The 14,299-nt window shown below is 36.8% G+C and overlaps 1 protein-coding gene across 1 annotated transcript; it reads right to left on the bottom strand.

The window, feature by feature from the left end:
* Positions 1–404: 404 nt before the first annotated feature.
* Positions 405–5,023, bottom strand: LOC128862595 (importin-9). The gene is made up of 7 exons (XM_054101321.1): positions 4,750–5,023; positions 4,067–4,687; positions 3,586–4,004; positions 2,413–2,798; positions 2,177–2,342; positions 1,329–2,114; positions 405–1,262 (listed from the first exon to the last, which is right to left on the bottom strand). Exons 1-7 carry the CDS (start codon positions 4,880–4,882, stop codon positions 717–719), a joined length of 3,057 nt encoding a protein of 1,018 aa, XP_053957296.1. The 5' UTR covers positions 4,883–5,023; the 3' UTR covers positions 405–716.
* Between the last annotated feature and the right edge of the window lie 9,276 nt (positions 5,024–14,299).

Raw genomic sequence — 14,299 nt, 5'->3', positions numbered from 1 at the left:
TCGATTTTAACGTTTCCACGACAGTCTACGGCTCAGTTCTCCGTTAGCGGATCGACTCGGTTTTATATCCGACCAAGGACCCGCATTCCAGTAGCGCTGCCCAAATATTTATCACTTTAACTGTATTAATAATTGTGTGGCGCCAAAAGCTTTCTCAGGCATTTAGGCCGAAGCCAATTTTCGTTGCGCATTTTAACACAAATCCTAAAGTTTTATGCTGCGTCTCAGCGACAGGTAATTTTTTCCTGCCGAGTTTTTGGCAATGTATTTTTCAATTTTATTCTCACTTTTTCAGACTTGCAAAACCCAATCGGACAGACTAAGTTAAATTATATGGAATTCGATCGCTTCCATCTGGCACAATTTTCGCTGAATATATAATAGACATCTTCCAAAATGGAATATTAAATGATTTATTTTTTGTTCTTTATTGGTCTACTTGCTCGATATCGGCTAATTAATGCTTCTGCATGTGCCAACGGATACCGTGAGAAACAAACAAGTAATAAATGTATATAATAACGTACATATGAGTGTTAAAAACAAAAATAAATATGAAGTGTTAAATTACTTATGAAAATAATGCAATGAGTAACAGCATTTTTGAACAGAAATCGATGCAGCTATGCAATTATTTTTCGTATTTATGAGTAGTATAAAAATATGTAAATGTATACGTGTTTTCAGTTGGCGATGAGTATGTAGATTAGGTCTGTTTAGGCTACATCGACTTGTATAGACTTGAGCACTTGCTTTTCAGCTGCGTTTAAATGGCTCACGAACATACCGAAATGTTCATTGTTGGAGAAGTTTTGCAAGAATTTCGTAAGATTTTCCTCCATATTTGTTTGAAATAACGGATTCTTCATTAGCTCTTGGGTAAGTTGATCGTCGTCGGTGTTCTCCTCATCATCTTCATTGAAATATAAGTCGGATATAAAACGTGGCTTTGGCGGCGAATTTCCAGAGGGCTTATCGCCGCCTGCACCACTAGAGGGATCGTCATCGTCTTCAGATTCTTCATCGTAATCGGCGAGATTTGCTTCTTTCAAATGAGCCAGCTCATTTACAAGTAGTTTAAATATTTTCACTAGCGCCGGTATGGTAACCCACTGTTGGGCAGCCGCCGCTTGTGATCTGGTTTTCACGCGCGTGCTAGGCGAATCGGATATTACTTGTTCCTTAACAGTGATGGAAGTAAGACGATTATCTTGCGTGGTCACACCGTATTCGAAAAGTTTGCAAAGTGCCATTGTTGTCACCTAAAAAAAGAAAAAGTTATGAAAAAAAAAATATTAGATCCAAGTTTGGTTAATCATCTTTCTTACCTTTCGTTCAAACGCTCCAAAGAAGGAAGTTTGTCGCGCTAACCAATTGCTGAACACGAATTGCATAGCAGGTTCGCCTGTGGGGCCGGGCACAGTCGATAGGAAATTCAGTACTGCATCCATTTGTGTGAGGAAGAGATGCGCAAATATCACCACTAAACTCATTATCACTTTTAAGCTTTCCGCAAGTTGCATTTTACTGATTACAGCCTTCAAAATTAGATCTACATTCTCGCCCAGCATATTGCCCATTTTCGTGATGATGGTAATGACCAAGCGATCGACCTGGCCAGCGGTCATTTCGTTGTTCATCGGATTTAGCAACATTGTGGTCAATTGCATGATGTAGTTCAGGCCTTCACCATTTTTGTATGAGCATATTTGCTCGGGAGAAGCAAATATAAAAGCGCGTAAGCATTCGCCGCCAGACACCAATACGGCATTATCGTCCGAACGCAGTACGCAGTGCACCATTGCGGGGAACGAATTCTCCACCAGCGCTGCTGACAGTGGCGCTTTTGAATATCGCACAATCGTTGTTAAAACATCTAATGCAATGTCTTGCTTGGCGGTGTTTGCTTGGTGGCCTTGCAACGAGAGGATACTAACAATAGTCGGTATGAATTTTTCCTGCAGTGGCTGCAAACACATCGGATTTTGTAAGAGTGCTTTAATAAGATCTTGCACGATTTCTAAAATATACGGATCTTCGGGGTATTTCAGGAACACTGCGATCGCTAAAGGAATGAGTTTTACTTGTGCCTGAGCAGCAAATGATGGATCAAACTGCAAATGTCCAAAACACAAAATTTGCTTATTATTCAAGCGTGAGTTTAGGAAAATATTACCGTTATGATGGTAGTCAAACACTCCAAAACAAGTGTTAGCACTGATGATTTGCAACCGGGTATTATCTCTAGAATTCCATCAACAAAACCGGGTAGTTTTCCCTGAATCAAAGTGCGCTTATCACCTTCCGACTTTTGGTGTGCTTGCACAAATCCATGTATAGCTCTAAGTTATAGAAAATATTAATATTAAAAAATTTGCCTAATTTGTCAAAGCTGCATTCAATCAAACTTGCCTCACTGCACTGATCTTCAATATTATGGGCTTTTCAGATGACAAGCTTTGTATCGTTGCTACCAAAATCTCTTCCAACATCTGTGGATTGTAAAGTTTTGATTTCGAATAAGTGCTAAGCGTCCACAAGGCACGTCCGACCAAAGGAGCAGAGTCCTGACAGTTCAGCAAATTGCGAACGAGCTTAAGGTAGTTCAATAAATCGAATTGGTCTTCAGTCTCAAGTATAAGTTCGCGATATGAATGCACAGCCACCATGCAAGCTTCTTGAATTTTCCACCAATTTGGGTTGCGAGCAGTTTTTTCAGCCTCCGCTACATTCATATGGCGACCGAGAGCTTCTTGTAATGCGGGCAGTACTTTGGGGCCGAGCTCATCACATAGGGCCTTGTAATGCAGAAGATTAAAGAAAAAAATTGAAAATATTTATAAAAGAAATATATATATATAATATATATATATAAATTTTTGAAAAAATATTTATAAAAAATATATATATATATATGTATAAAAAAAATTTTTTTTTTTTAATTTAATTTTGAAAAAAAATATTAAAAAAAAATAAAAAATATATAAAAAAAAATTAAAAAAAAAAAAAAAAAAAAAAATATATAAAAAAAAAAATATATATAAAAAAAATAAAAAATATATATAAAAAAAAAAATAAAAAATATATATAAAAAAAAAATTATAAATATAAAAAAAAATAAACAATATATGAAAAAAAAAAAATAAAAAATTAGTTTAATATGAGTAAAACTTACTATAGGACATTTAATATACATATATAAAAAAAAATAAAAAAATTGTTTAATATGAGTAAAACTTATTATAGGACATCTTCATAAACGCAGAAGTGCAAAGTTTAGTTGTTGTTGTAGCAGCAAAGACATTCCCCATGCATGCAAGGCGAGTGCTGCTGGAGTCACAGCCCTTGGCCGGATATATAGTAAATCCGGGTCGTTCCGGTAACGTAAAACCGATTGTCGGAGGAACGGAGTTTAATCTCTTCTATGTCTGAGCCTGAAGAGGTGAAAATTGCCAACTTGCGTAAATTAATTGAATATTAGCATTGCAGTGGACATTGGCTCACTTAATGGTTCGGTGATAAAAAGAGACTGACGCTTTGCATTAATGCTTTTATGAAGTCACCGGTGCTGCTTGTTACACTTACACCGAGGACATCTTGGCCACACAGCCTAATAGTCAATTCCACACCGCCTTCCTCCTCGTCATCCACGAATTTTTCGGGATCTTCGTTCCAGTCTTCAATCTGTTCTTCAGGCACTTGTATATAAACAATTACGATATAAATCAAATCGGTTAACACATTTTTGATTACAGAACGGAATTTTCCAGCACAAATAATGCATTGAATAAATTCAAAGATTTGAATAATCATTGTCGAAAAGTTAGTGAGTTCATCTTCTTCAACAGATTCTGAGATAGGAAAAGGATTGTGTTCGATTTGATTAACAGTGACTTTAACGTAAACATCTGCGATTTGTGTGAGTAGCTGCCATATAATTGGTAGTATGCGTTCCATGTAAGGTTGGATATATTTCGGCATTTCTGTTACTAGAAATGTTAAAACTGGAATAGATAACATAGATTTTATTTCCTGCTCTAATATGTGAACAATTAAAAGTACTCACTTTTCACAATTTCTGTTCGGAGCATGAAATTCGAAGTAGTCCCGCTATTCATTGATAGATAGTGCATTAATTTTTCCATGAAATTGTTTAAAATTGAGTTCATCATTGCTGCCTGCTCGTTTTTATCAGCAATATTTATGCTAATAGACAAGAAGAGTGACTTCAAGATACGTATAGCTGAAGTACGCGTCTTAATACTGTAGTTCTGTTCCGATTCAAAGATACGGTAAACCTCGGAAATAACAACGGGCCCTAACTCCTTGACTTGTTTCTCATCATACGAAAAGTCGTTTAGTATCTGCATAGCACCATGAATCGAGTCTTCATTGCCACCCAAACATTTTATTATAATATCGAATAACTCGGTCCAAATTGTTGGCCAGTCGGTCGTGGCGATTGTTGATATAGTATGCGCCACCGACGAACGTATCTTCGAATTGGGATCGTATAATCCATTCGGCAAAATATTTCGTATTGTACGCTTTGCTTGATCTGTAGCCACATCGTCGTTATCACTCCAGTGATTCTCCACGTAACGCGTAAGCATAATACAGGCAATTTGACGCAGTGGCAGGTCAAATGACTGATTCATAATAAGCTCCGATAAGTAGACACCATAACCTGAAATTCAAATTGAGCCAAAGTTGTTTGCAAGGCACCGTAAAACAAAATATTCGCCTCACCCTCCGTATATTCGAGGTGCTTGATCTTTTGTTCGGCAGACTGCAATACGCTTGTATCTGAGCTGAGTAGATTTTGTAACTCCTCGAAGAGCGCTTGTTTAACAGAATCCGCATTTTGAAATGCAAGCGACATTGTACTTTCGAATTTCTTTACAAAATAAGAAAAAGTTGAAATCGGCACGTTGCAATTGATTGGAAAACGAATGACAAACGGAATATTTTTGCATGCGGTATGAATTCCCCGCCTAATATGCAGCTGTTTGCCAACTGTCAAATTTTTGCAAACCAATTGTTGCTGATTTGTGAAAATTGAAGACCCCCTACTTTACACAGGGTAATTCAGAAAAAACAAAAAGGGTATGTAGTAATCGATAAACAGTATCGATATATTATTTCCAATGTGTCAATTCAACGAATTTAAATTGTTTAGCGGAAATGGAAATTATTGGATATTTAATGTTAAATGAATACAAAGGGAAATATTTAGTACAATAGACATTATTGCTTTGAAAGGTTAAAAGGGGGATAGAGCGGTGTATCCCCATCTTAACTGAAAACCGCACCCTCCGGAGCCTTATAGTTTTTAAGTAATTACATGTTAAAGTTCTGTAATATAGCGAAAAGTTGGTGTTGCCATACACCTGAAATAAAAACGAAGTTCGTATGCAGAGATGTTCAGTGGAGGGTTGAGAAATATTTTTGAAAATAAAAACATACAACTCATCGAAACTTAATAACAATGATACTAGGCGTATCACAAAATATAATAAAGTAATTAAAAGCCAAAAATTTTACAAACGGGTTCTTATGCCTTTTATAAAGAGATTTTCTCCACAAAAATTCGATTATCATGTCTGCAAAACAAATAGGGGGGCCATTGTTCTCTTTATTAAAAAACTTGTTTCCTATCAAAAAAATAACCCTCATCAGTCCAACTTTGGCTACGCAATCCTCAGTATTTTTGCGTAGAACTCCTTTCCGTGTTAAAACCATTGAACCCAAAATTAAAACGTCATGTGCGTGTGTGTAGTAAGGAGACACAAAAACCCCATCCCCATCATTAACACTAAACTGAAATACTTCATTTTTGTTCTTAGTTTTGTTTTCATTTCCAGGCATCCAGCAACACTATACTGTTGTCACTCCAATCTTCTTCTTATTCGTGTTTAAAATTGGAAATTGATTATATGGACAAATGCATTTGCATTTAATTTTAATAAAAATAATTCGAATACTAGTATAAAAATAAGTAAAAACACGCGTGTGAGTGTATATTTGGTGAATTTTAGTGAAGTGTAAAAAAATATATAGTGTAATGTGCCAAACTATAGTGAAGTTCCCAAGGGCACTTTGATTAATTCATTTGTCCATGCAATCACTTCCCAATTTTAAACGCGAATAAGAAGATTGAAATAACAACAGTATGGTGTTGCCGGATGCATGCAAATGAAACAAAAATATGAACAAAAATTAAGTATTTAAGTTTAGTGTTAATGCTGAGGATGGGGGTTATTGTGCCTCCTAACAACATACACGCGTATGATGTTTTTTTGGGTTCAATGGTTTTAACGCGGAAAGGAGTTCTACGCAAAAATACTGTGGATTGCGTAGCCGGAGTTGGACTGATGAGGGTTATTTCTTTGAAGCGCGGCCGAAGGCCGCCCACGCGAAAAGGAGTTCTACGCAAAATACTGTGGATTGCGTAGCCGGAGTGGGACTGATGAGGGTTATTTTTTTGAAGTGCGGCCGAAGGCCGCCCACGCGAATAGGAGTTCTACGCAAAAATACTTTGGATTGTGTAGTCGAAGTTGGACTGATGAGGGTTATTTTTTTTAAGCGCGGCCGAAGGCCGCCCACGCGAAAAGGAGTTCTACGCAAAAATACTGTGAATTGCGTAGCCGGAGTTGGACTAATGAGGGTTATTTTTTTGAAGCGCGGCCGAAGGCCGCCCACGCGAATAGGAGTTCTACGCAAAAATACTTTGGATTGCGTAGCCGGAGTTGGACTGATGAGGGTTATTTAATTTAATTTTAATTACTTTATTATTTTTTGTGATACGCTTAATATCATTGTTTTTAAGTTTAAATGAGTTGTATATTTTTATTTTCAAAAATATTTCTCAATTTTAAATTACAGCAAAAAATACTGCTGTTTTACAATGAACCTTCCACTGAACATCCCTACATACGAACTTCGTTTTTATTTCAGGCGTATGGCAACACCAACTTTTCGCTAAATTAGAGAACTTTAACATTAAATTACTTTAAAACTATAAGCCTCTGGCAGTTTTAAGATTGGGATACACCCCTCTATCCCCCTTTTAACCTTTTTTTTTCAAAGCGATATACATTATACTAAAGTTTTCCCGAATAATTTCTGAAATTTTCAAAAAAAAAAATGAAAACTCCTCCATTGTGACGTCATTTCCGGTGACCTCTCGAAAAAAAGGTGCGTCTGCGTTGTCAGCATAACTCCTGACAGGATCATCAAAAATGAAAAAACAAAAACAAAAAAATTGGAATTTTGACATTTTTCCAAAAAAATGAAAATTTCGGTCAAATTTGCTTAAAATTTTTTAAAAAGCTGTAATTGAAAAAAAAACAAAATCCTTCGTTCAAGCTCGAGTAAATTGTATCTCGAACACCTGTGTAAAATTTCATCAAGATCGGTTGAGTAGTTTTCGATCATTTCGGATCGACTTGGAAATTTAGGATAATATTCTTGAGATGTTGTAGAAATAAGCAAAAAAAAAATCGATTTTTTGAATCCACGAAAGCCATACAATCCCTTAAGTTGACCGAAAAAAAGGTTTATTTTATTTTAGACCAGAAGCAAGGCACATCAAATTAAAATGGGCGTCGTTGAATCGACGAAGATGGGCCTTAGCGTTTAAAAAAAAGAAGTGACATGTAGGGATAGGGGTAGGATAGTCGAAAACTTTCCACTCTCAACGTACAAATTTACTTATATACAAATACACTCACAGATATACATATACTGTTCTTTAACTTTTGATAGTCCTGAAGTTGCACTTCTGTTGTCTGCCTTTCTACGCTTTTTTTGTGTTGCAGAAATAGCTGGTTATGAAAGCAAGAGACTACAAAAGTAAAGAAAACGTTTAGAAATACTTTGAATCATTGCAGCAATGATGAAATTGACAGGACGTTAATGAACATTTTTAACTCTAATTGGGAGCATTTTCCGAATGCATATCACAGAAGGAATTTTTAGTAGGATACTGGAGAGGAGGAAAATGAAAACTGCATATATGTACATATACTCACACACATATATACGCCTAAATGGTTAAACATCATGCGGCAAGAGGCACTCAACGTTTACACAGACATATATATGTGTATGCACATAATTGCCATCCCTGCTAGCAACCAGCAGTTGTTGTAAGAAGTCAAGTTACCGGAATCAGAATGTAGAAAACATTTGATGTCAATGACAATTAAAATTGCGAATGCGAATCAGATGCCAGCAACAATGTCCAGTCTTTGTTGGTTAGTAACAGTAAAATAATTAGTTTCATGTTATGTTAGAATAACAGACCTGCAGACGCGTACAATTATACATCAAAATACAGTTTGATGTCACAGACAGTGGAATGCCCTGGCGTTTTGTGGATTTTCATACCGCCATTTAAATTAAACTTAAAAAAAAGAATAACAGACTCTGGTGATTCGAGTTGCCGCAACGGGGGGGCAGAAATATTCTTCTAAAATAAGTATGCAAGTGCGTTCAAGTATTTGCATTCAATTTAACACATTTCTGCTCATCTGAAACCTATGGAAGCTTCACCGTTACACAAAGGAGCTGCATTGAACTGAGTAGGAAATTGAGAAGAGAAGTCTTCCAATGGGGAAAAACCGTAGCCCATTAGCTAGTTTCGATGGCAGTATGGATGAAAGAGCTTTCTGAATAGTGGTGCTCCGATAGATACATACATACATATATGGATATTCAATGACAAATGCCTTAGATAAAGCCATTTTCAATATGGTAATATGGAATATGGCTACACTGTGTCGAAAATTAAAGAAAAGTGCATATTTTTAGCTTATTTTTAAGTATATAAACTTATTTTTCTTGAGACATGTATGGCCTATGTTTGGCCAGTCAGAAAAAAAATTGTCAAAAATCAGTGTGACTTTAACTGTAGGTTCTTGAGAGGTCACGGTGTGTTAGAGTTCGAAAATTTAGGGTGTTTTTAGGAATTTGTTTTACAATAAAAAAAATTAAAAAACGATGCTTAAATTTTTTTGCTTTTTATTTAACTTCTTTTACATACAAAAGTGAAAAAAAAAATTCTTTAATTTTAATTTAAAAAATGGCGCTGAAGTATACACTCCCGAAAAATTGGACCTGAACAGTGTTGTCCATTTTTAAAAACAAACGAAATAATTGAAATAATAATATGATTCTAGTACATTGATGTTATGAACAACATATTAACAACATATTAAAATTTCAGACGATTTGGTTGAATAGTTTTTTTTTTTTGACAACACCAGGCCGAAAAAAATAGTTTTGAGATAAATGAGTTTAAAGTTTTGACCATTTAAAAGCGACCATTGATGCCGCCGCGTGACGAATTTGATTCTACCTGCGAAAATGGCTGTAGGTTCGAAAATACTGGGAATCCTTCCAAAAATTTGACTCTCGAAATATCAAAAAAAAAATCGATTTTTGAAAATTCTAGACCATCGGGACCCCTTAAAACTGTAAGTCCGTCCATTTGTGGAACAACATCAAGAAGCACATCACAAATAGGGGGAGGAGCCTCACCAAACACTCAAAAAAGGGGTAAGCGCCAATTATAAACAGCCTTGGCCAAAAGTGCTAGCCACCCCACTAAAATACATGCAATTTCAAATGTGGCTACGAAAGTGGCCGCTGCTTCTTGCAAATGTGTCACTAACGTGTTTAACCTTTGATTACAACAATAAAATGTATAATCTTATAGGAAAAGCCATGGCACACTTGTTGCATAAATTCTAAAATGTTGCATTTCTAAAGGTATATTTAAAATATTTCGGCATTTTAAATTTGGTAGTCAATGTGGATATAAATAATTTCCTTTTATCGAAATTCTAAAAAAGTGAACTTTGTTGCGACAAAAGAGTGAGAATCCAAGTTTTAAGTGAGGAAGGGAAGTTCCAGGTTGAGATTGCCAATTTTGTGGGATATTCGCAGTGCGCAGTTGAATGTGCAAGGATCGTAAAAAATCATCTTCTGCCTTTGCAGGTGCCCTGTTGGAAGAAATTCAACCAAAAATCCGTTAGTTCTCGAACAGCTAGAGGAAGGCTTCTGGAGGCAGGTTTAAAACGATGCGAAACTCGAAAGAAGCCATGGATTTCAGAAAAAGAACCAGAAAAAGTTTCAGATTGGGCTCCCCGATGCCAACATTTTACGGAGAAAGATTGTCGAATGTTCTGTGGTCTGATGAATCCCAACTCGAAGGTGGCTGAGTTTACATCATTACCCTAGTCCAATCTCGGGGAAATAATTCAAATCTTGTAAAATGATTTTCCTTTCCTTTTCTACTGGTATTTGGGGTGTGTTTTTTTCCACTCTCCCCGCGAAGCTGTCCAAAAAGGAATTACCTCACAGGGCTCATAGGCTGCTAGTTATTTCGTCTACGAACCTCCGTGCGTCTTAGATCATCCGCGTGTCTTAGATCATTGTGGATATATTTTGCATGCGCGCAGATTCTCTGCCAATTATCACTTGATTTTAGCATAAAATCTATACTATTTTCTCCGTTTAATGTACCACAAGTTTCGGGAGCATAGCGTGGGCATTGGAACAAGACATTATCAGCGTCTTCTTCCCTATCCGTGCAGATTGAGCAGTTTGAGGAACTGTCATGGCCCAATCTATGGAGGTATTTTCGAAATACTCCGTGCCCTGAAAGAAATTGAGTTAGGTGGAAGTTTTTGTCCCCATGGTTCATTTCTAACCACGTCGTAAGAATGGGTTTTAGTCCATCCGTCTATCTACCTTTCGATTATCTGTTCCACCGGTCTTGCCAGTGGGCGATCGAACGACGACTTTCTTCTTCTGCAATAGTTTTACGACTTGCTCTACTGTCGTGTTCAGATGCCCTTATATACACTCTTCGCCAAAATGTCTAAGGGGACTGACTAGTCCTGCTATAACGAAAGAAGCATCGTCCGAAATTGTACGGAAGCCACAGATAGTTCGAAAAGCGCTTAGCCCATAGACGGCTCTCAGTTTTTTTTTTGTGAAGCTATTTAAGTTCAGTGCATCAGCCCATACAAAAGAACCGAGCTGACTACCCTGCTATATAGCGTTCTTTTGCTGTGGCTAGGTCCGCCATTATTTGGCATGATTCGCGACAGACAAGACTGCACACTCGATGCCTTCTTCACAACGTATTCCAGGTGCATTTTGAAGTTTAAACGGCTGTCAACCATCACTCTTAGATTTTAATAGCGGGTTTTGAACTAATAGTTACACTCCCAACATTACGTTTATAGTTTCTACTATCTTTCTGCTGCTTATTAGAACTACATCGGTCTTATGCTTAGCTAATTCCAGCTTCATATAGTAGAGCTTAGCCAAGTCTTTTGATCCTGCTTACTGATTCGCTGGCGATCCTCTCAATTTCGTGGATAGGTTTTGCTACCATTACCATCGCGATGCCTTCCGTGAATCCAATGACTTCAGTGGGGCATATCCAGTCTTAGAACCCCGTCATACATTAGGTTCCATAGCAGTGGGCCCATAACTGATCCCTGAGGAACCCCTGCTGATACGCGTGGAGGTGTATACGCCTTTGTCACTTCTAAGCCTCAGTTTACGGTCCGTGAAATAGCTCTTAACTATTCTGATTTTGCGAGGGTTTCTAGTCCAGAGTTACCACAGCGCAGTATTCTTATTTTCCCGCCGCGCCATCTCTTGCCTTCAATGGAACGGGGTGTGTCGTTCGTACATAAGTACAGCCGAATGTGCAAAGCTGGTACGCAGCATGCCCCAGAGGATTGCTGCTGTTATCAAAGCAAATAATGGACCTACTAAATAAAATATTTTTATCACTAATTCCTTTTATGATATTTGTACTTATTTATTATAATTTATTATTTTAATTAATTATTATAAGAAAAAAAAATTAAAATTAAATTGAAATTCACACATATAAAATTTAAATTATTATCTTAAGGCTTAAAAGGATTTTAAGGGCCTTTTTGTGGCATAAATTCAAAATTTACTCACATATTTTGAGTGCTAAAAATAAGTTTTCAGGAACATATTTTCGGTTGTCCTATTCATTACATATCAAAATACTTCCTCTAGATGCAACAGTAGTATTAATAATCGTTTACGAGATCGACTTAAACAACTAAAGTTGGATTACATGACAACAGGCGAAGAATTAAGATCAAAACTGAAATGTAGATGTAAAGATTTTGGGTATGGGCACAGGTAGAACTGCGTAAATGCACTTACGAAGTGACTGGCTGCTGTTGGGTGGTGCTACAAATATCCACTCATACACACAAACACCTACACGCACCGTAGCTTTTTTCGCAATAATTTTCTGCTTATCCATCTACAGTTAAAAGTTTTTACAATTGAATTGTTTTGGTGCTCACTATAGGAATGAGCAAAATAGATGTGGCATGAAAGCTCTGTAGGTAAAACACAAATACTAACACATCAGATTTTTATTAAATCTTCTTGTGTGGGGCGCGGAGGCTCTGTACCATTTTTTTGCCACTTGTATTGCTTAAAATTTTAAGTTGGCAGTTAGAAGTTTGGTAGCTGCAGCAACCATCAACACCAAGACAACGTACCTATGGGCTTATTTATACACCCTGCAGGAAATGTGAACTAGTGGCACAAACTTTTAGGACAGATATGATTTCAAGCAGTGTAGCCAGAAGTGAAGATTTATTTGTTATTTTTCTAAATTATCAATTTCTTTAAATTCTCAATTTAGAGAGTTAAAAAAATAAAATTTTCTAACAAAAAAAAGTTATATTAATATAAATTACCAGAAAAAAACTGAAAATTATTATCTTAATTTACTAAATTGTTTTCCCATATGGACTGAATTAGCAAACGTAATTTGAAATTTTATGCTTAAATAAAATGGACTTATCTTTCTCCACATTTATTTAATTAATTATATATCAATTAATTAATTAATAATCAAAGTACAACTTTTTGAAGTGAAACTTCTTAGGCGTCGATGGACGAGCGAGAATGGAGAGTAAAATTTTAAGGCCATGCAACGTTTTGGCCATTTTCGTTCCTCGAGAGAGAAAAAATATATAACGTAGAGGAAAATGAGAGGGAGAGCTTTACCTTATATATAACTTAGATGCACTTTAGGCTATTTTTCCTGAGTTTTTCCTTGTGGTTGCTAATTTCTAGTGAGAAATAACACTGCCTACTTTTTGGCGCTTATTTGTTGGTGCAAACTTGCAGGAAATATATTTTTGGAGTCTACTTTTTGCCGTTATATTTCCTTGGTGCCTACTGTTTGGGGCGTTTGTTGGTCCCAATTTTTTGGCGTTTTTTTTGGTACCTACTTTTTGGCGTTTATTTTCGTTTCCTGGCTAGTGCTTGTGCATACTATAAAGAGCTAACTATTCCGGCGTCGGATTTATTGGTATTTCCTTGCGGTAATTTGTGCCGTTGCTGCGGTCCTGGAATCGCTGCGTTTGTGCGGGTGATAAACGCTCGGAGTAGTGTGCGTTGTTGCCACGGTTTGTGTCCGGCGTTTACCTACATCGGTCGCCACTTCTCCGTTTTTTGTAAATTTTGTCTATTTGTATTCTCTGCAAGTGTTGTGAATTTATTTAGATCCAAGTTTTGCTACTTGCTCTCGAACGCTCCGGATCGCCCGAGCCCACTTTGTTAATTGTTGAATAACTCGAAAAATATTTATCGGATTCACTTCAAATTCTCACAAAAATTTGAAGATATTATACTTTAAGAAAATGCAAAAACAAAAATCCAATTTTTTGAAAATTCTGACGACTCCTAACACTTTTTGGCGTTTATTTCCGCTTCCTGGCTAGTGCTTGTGCGTACTATAAAGTGCTAACTATTCCGGCGTCGAATTTATTGGTATTTCTTTGCGGTAATTTGTGCCGTTGCTGCGGTCCTGGAATCGCTGCGTTTGTGCGGGTGATAAACGCTCGGAGTAGTGTGCGTTGTTGCCACGGTTTGTGTCCGGCGTTTACCTACACCGGTCGCCACTTCTCCGTTTTGTGCAAATTTTGTCTATTTGTATTCTCTGCAAGTGTTGTAAATTTATTTAGATCTAATTCATCAGACACTGCGTCGCCATTTCTTGTTATTTGGCTACCGAGATAACAGAACTCATCCACATCTTCAATAATAGGCCCCTTCTATTCGCCATTTCTCCGCTCGCTATCTCTATGCTCGATTAACTCGACGAAAAAATTGCATGCGAAAGCAACAACAAAGTTATCGAATAAGATTCGCCGCTAGCGAGTATGGCTGTAGCTCATCAGCACTGCCTTACCAAGACATATAATTTAAGGCA

Source organism: Anastrepha ludens, chromosome 2 (genome assembly GCF_028408465.1).
Source record: "Anastrepha ludens isolate Willacy chromosome 2, idAnaLude1.1, whole genome shotgun sequence".
NCBI classification, from domain to species: Eukaryota; Metazoa; Arthropoda; class Insecta; order Diptera; family Tephritidae; genus Anastrepha; species Anastrepha ludens.
This window is presented reverse-complemented; position numbering and strand designations above follow the sequence as displayed.

What these genes read in the sequence shown, in the direction of transcription:
- LOC128862595 (XM_054101321.1), bottom strand. Translation starts at nt 4,882, where the DNA reads ATGTCGCTTGCATTTCAAAATGCGGATTCTGTTAAACAAGCGCTCTTC. An exon ending in CCGAACAGAAATTGTGAAAA is followed by an intron (nt 4,005 to 4,066) that starts GTGAGTACTTTT and finishes TATCTATTCCAG; the next exon opens with TTTTAACATTTCTAGTAACA. An exon ending in GTGGCCAAGATGTCCTCGGT is followed by an intron (nt 2,799 to 3,585) that starts GTAAGTGTAACA and finishes CTGCATTACAAG; the next exon opens with GCCCTATGTGATGAGCTCGG.